The sequence below is a fragment of the Triticum dicoccoides genome, chromosome 2B (assembly GCF_002162155.2).
Source record: "Triticum dicoccoides isolate Atlit2015 ecotype Zavitan chromosome 2B, WEW_v2.0, whole genome shotgun sequence".
NCBI classification, from domain to species: domain Eukaryota; kingdom Viridiplantae; phylum Streptophyta; class Magnoliopsida; order Poales; family Poaceae; genus Triticum; species Triticum dicoccoides.
The window spans coordinates 46,580,999-46,584,755 of record NC_041383.1 but is presented as its reverse complement, the minus strand read 5'-3'; the positions used below and the strand labels follow the sequence as shown (position 1 = coordinate 46,584,755).

Here is a 3,757-nt window from a genome sequence, read left to right as displayed (position 1 = left end):
ATTTAATGACCTTCTAAATTCCTTACAAATTTTGAGAAGTATTCCAAGCAACATTTAATGACCTTCTAGAACATCTTTCAAATAATTTGATTACTTCTGTATGCGCACGGGTGTTGGATTAACCTAACAAGGCATTAGACCCTGCAAATAACATAGAAATTGTCATTTGACCCAGATGCATGCCCGTCATGCATCCGTCGATCCACCTAGCACCCTCCACCCCCGTCTACCTTCCTCGTCGCTGATTCGTCATGGTTGTAGCGTTGTTTTTTTGTTGTGGGCAGCGCAGCTCTGGTCACCGCAACTTGTGTACAGTAAATATTGAAGGAATACCAGTAACTTCCCCTCTCCTTTTGCTGTCTTTCGTTGGGCCAGAAAAGTGTGAAAGTGCATTTCCATCTTATTCTTGATACCATAACATTTCTTCAGTTTCCGAATTAGGACCACTAAAACTCCATAGGATCAATGAAACTTTTAAATAGTCGCACTCATAAACCCGGGTATCATGAAGCCAACTAACATAGAAAATATGGACAATTTGAATCGTTTGTACGATTACTGGTACATTGAGTGCACTGTAAACATCATCCAAACAAGTCCAGAGGGCTGTTAGTTTTTGATAAAGAAAAAACTTCCCCCGTATAAGTCCAGAGGGCTGTTAGTTTTTGACCAAACAGATTCGACGCAATGGAAACTAGTTAAGAATGGGGTTTTTACGGTGAAATCTTTTTATATGGATCTGGTTAATTCTGGCTCAATCTCAAGATCGCTGCATATTTGGAAGATTAAGGTTCCTTTGCACATTAAAATCTTTATGTAGTTTGTCCACAAACAAGTAATTCTTATAAAGGACAACTTAATCAAGAGGAGATGGGTAGGTAGTCCACGATGTTGCTTTTGTGATCATGATGAAACAATACAACATTTATTTCTTGAATGCCCACTCGCCAAATTACTTTGGAGAACGATTCATATCGCCTTTAACATTACTCCTCCAGTTGACATTACATCGTTGTTTGAAACGTGGTTAACTGAGGTTGAACATACTACGGCGGATCGTATTCGGATTGGAATATGTGCGCTTTTGTGTGCTATATGGAATTGCAGGAATGATTTGATATTTAACAGACAGAACAATTTAACTTTCTTGCAGGTCATCTTCAGAGCTACTGCTTGGATCCGTACGTGGTCCTTACTCACTTCTATGGAATCCAGGGAGCCTTTGGTTACTAGGTGCAACCAGTGGGAGATGGTAGCACGGGCTTTATTCAACCGGTTCGGATGGCGGTCATATAACAGGATAGGAGTCTAGAGAGCTTATCATTCTTATTGCCATTCCGGTTTGTGATTGTCGGCATGAACTTTGTTTTTTTAGTTTCGCTCCACTTGCGAGCTGTAATACTTTGACGACTTTGTGCTATTTTGCGAATTTTTAATAAGATGGCTGCATGCATCATTATGATGCAGAGGCCGGGGGAACACCTCCATTTCCAAAAAAAACCCGAGAGTGAGTATGAATTTATGGATGTTTTAATTGGACAAATGCATATCTAATAAATTTCTAAAAGCTATGGAAGAACGTGAAGATGACTTTCGGCTTCAGTCAAAACTTGTTAGGTTCATTGACAATGCAATAGTTGTTCAATGATTAGAGTAACATTGTCTCTACATACTTCCGTCCGCCGTTTGTACAATTTCTATGTTAATTGTGTCGAATCAATAAACATGGATCTTTAATTAACCTGATCATCCTGCCCGAGACAATTTCATTAGTTCAGCAAGCAGGATCATGCCAGTTTCATGTTCCCGATGCACTTAAGTCCATCAACGCCACAAACCATGCATGTGCCACGGCACATGAGCTGACTCAGCTTGTGATGCACGAGGCTGAGATCTATTATCCTACGAATACGATGGTATACACAAGATGGAGTATGAATCTACTCCTCCGCTACCCTAGTCACCAATCCATTCTATAAATACCCCTCGCCTGAAGCAAAGTTTTCACACAACAGTGACAACAAACAGCCACATTTGCTCCGAGCTAGCCGTACCATAGTAACCATACACCTCTTGACCATTAGTGTTCTTCCATTCACCACTCGCCATGGCCGCCAATCCCTCCAACTTCAAGATCACTCGTTATTTTGGTCCACCATATGCAGAGAACGCCAAGCTTGACTTCAACCACCTTTACCTGCACCAGATCTTTTCTGGGCCTAACCCAAACCAAGAGCAAATAGTTGCTGGAAATCCTACGACTCTGTTTGGAAAGACGGAGGTTAACAACTGGCCAGTATATGATGGTGTTGGGGCAAATGCAAAGCTCGTTGCCCGGGCGCAAGGCACGCATGTCAATGTCAGCGGCTGGTACACCTCATTCACGATGGTGTTCGTGGTCGAAAGGTTTGTAAGTTGGCCCATATTTATTATTTGATGTGCATATGGTTCATTTTCTGATATTGGATGTCGTATTTTATTAGTCTAGTTACTCTTTTTTGTTTTTTTAGAAAAAGAGGATTACCCCCGGCCTCTGCATCTGAGCGATACATGCAGCCATTTTATTAATTATTCTCAGAGATCTTACAAAGCAATACATCAGTAAGCCTGAAGCCACCATCCTGGCGACACCTGTCGCTACTCCTATCCCCTTTATGCAGGGGTGCCGAATATTCGAGCCTAATATCAAATAGACATCACACCAAAACCTAACATCTATTGCCGGATGCCCCATCCCAGCCACATACCGGGAATCGGACACACACCGGTCCGGTGCACTCAATGAGGCTACCGCCGTCGTTATCCACCTAACCATCTCCAGAGCATGTACCGACGCAAAGACCTTGCCAAACCATCTCCAAAGCATGTACCGATGCAAAGACCTTGCCAGGCCAGCTGTCAACGCCACCATGGCGCCATACAGCGCCACCGCCCTGCGCTATTCCATCCAACCACATATGTCGTCGATAATCCATTACCGCGCATCGGACTCTGCGTCTCCACTGCACCACGCCATCGAGATCCGCCATCACCAATGTGTTAAATGAAAAACCGCTCCACCACTTGTCTCCTCCATCCAGCCGCTGCTCAAAAAACGATGCCCCCATGAGGGAGAACGACGCAAAAAGCGACACCATCGTCTGATCCGGGAACCCCGGGTCTAGGTTTTCACCGAGAGCAGCGCAAGCAAGTCGATGGAAGCTGCAGTGGCGATGTCTTCAACAAGATAACGACGCGAAAATGCCGCCATCGTCCGCCATGACCGGAGTCATAGCACGGTTTTCACCGGCAGCCTCGCATCCCAGCTCGACGCCGGGACTGGATGCGAGAAGCCACGACCCTCCAGCCGACCACCTCCGGCGAAGAGGATGGCCACCACCTCCGCGCGCAGGGCCGGAGCCCCCGACGTCCTCATGTCGCGGGCCTAGTCCAAAGGCCGCTTGCTGCGCCGGAACAAAGAATACGCATGACGGCATGAGGAACACCACCACCCAGATCCGATATGGATCCAGATCGGGCGCCCTAGCCACCGCCACGATTCCGTCATTGCCGCCGCCAAGATGACAACCCTGGTCACCGCCTGCCCGCACCACAGCCCTTGAATCAGCCAGATCCGATCGCCGGCCGAGGAAGATTGCCGCTGCCACATGCAGGCTTAGCCTGCGACGCCCTCGGCGGCGGCGGCGGGAGAGTCGTTCGCTGGGGGGAGGAGGAGGCCCGGCGGGTTGGCCCCGGTGCGGCATGGCGCCGCCGCACA

At 47.1% G+C, this 3,757-nt stretch overlaps 1 protein-coding gene across 1 annotated transcript in view; it reads left to right on the top strand.

The window, feature by feature from the left end:
• The first annotated feature begins 2,022 nt into the window (after positions 1 to 2,022).
• Positions 2,023 to 3,757, top strand: part of LOC119367051 — a 3,489-nt gene continuing 1,754 nt past the window's right edge. Inside the window, exon 1 of the mRNA XM_037632683.1 lies at positions 2,023 to 2,406. Coding sequence (XP_037488580.1) covers positions 2,108 to 2,406 — 299 coding nt within the window. The 5' untranslated portion in view covers positions 2,023 to 2,107. The remainder of the gene's footprint in view (positions 2,407 to 3,757) is intronic.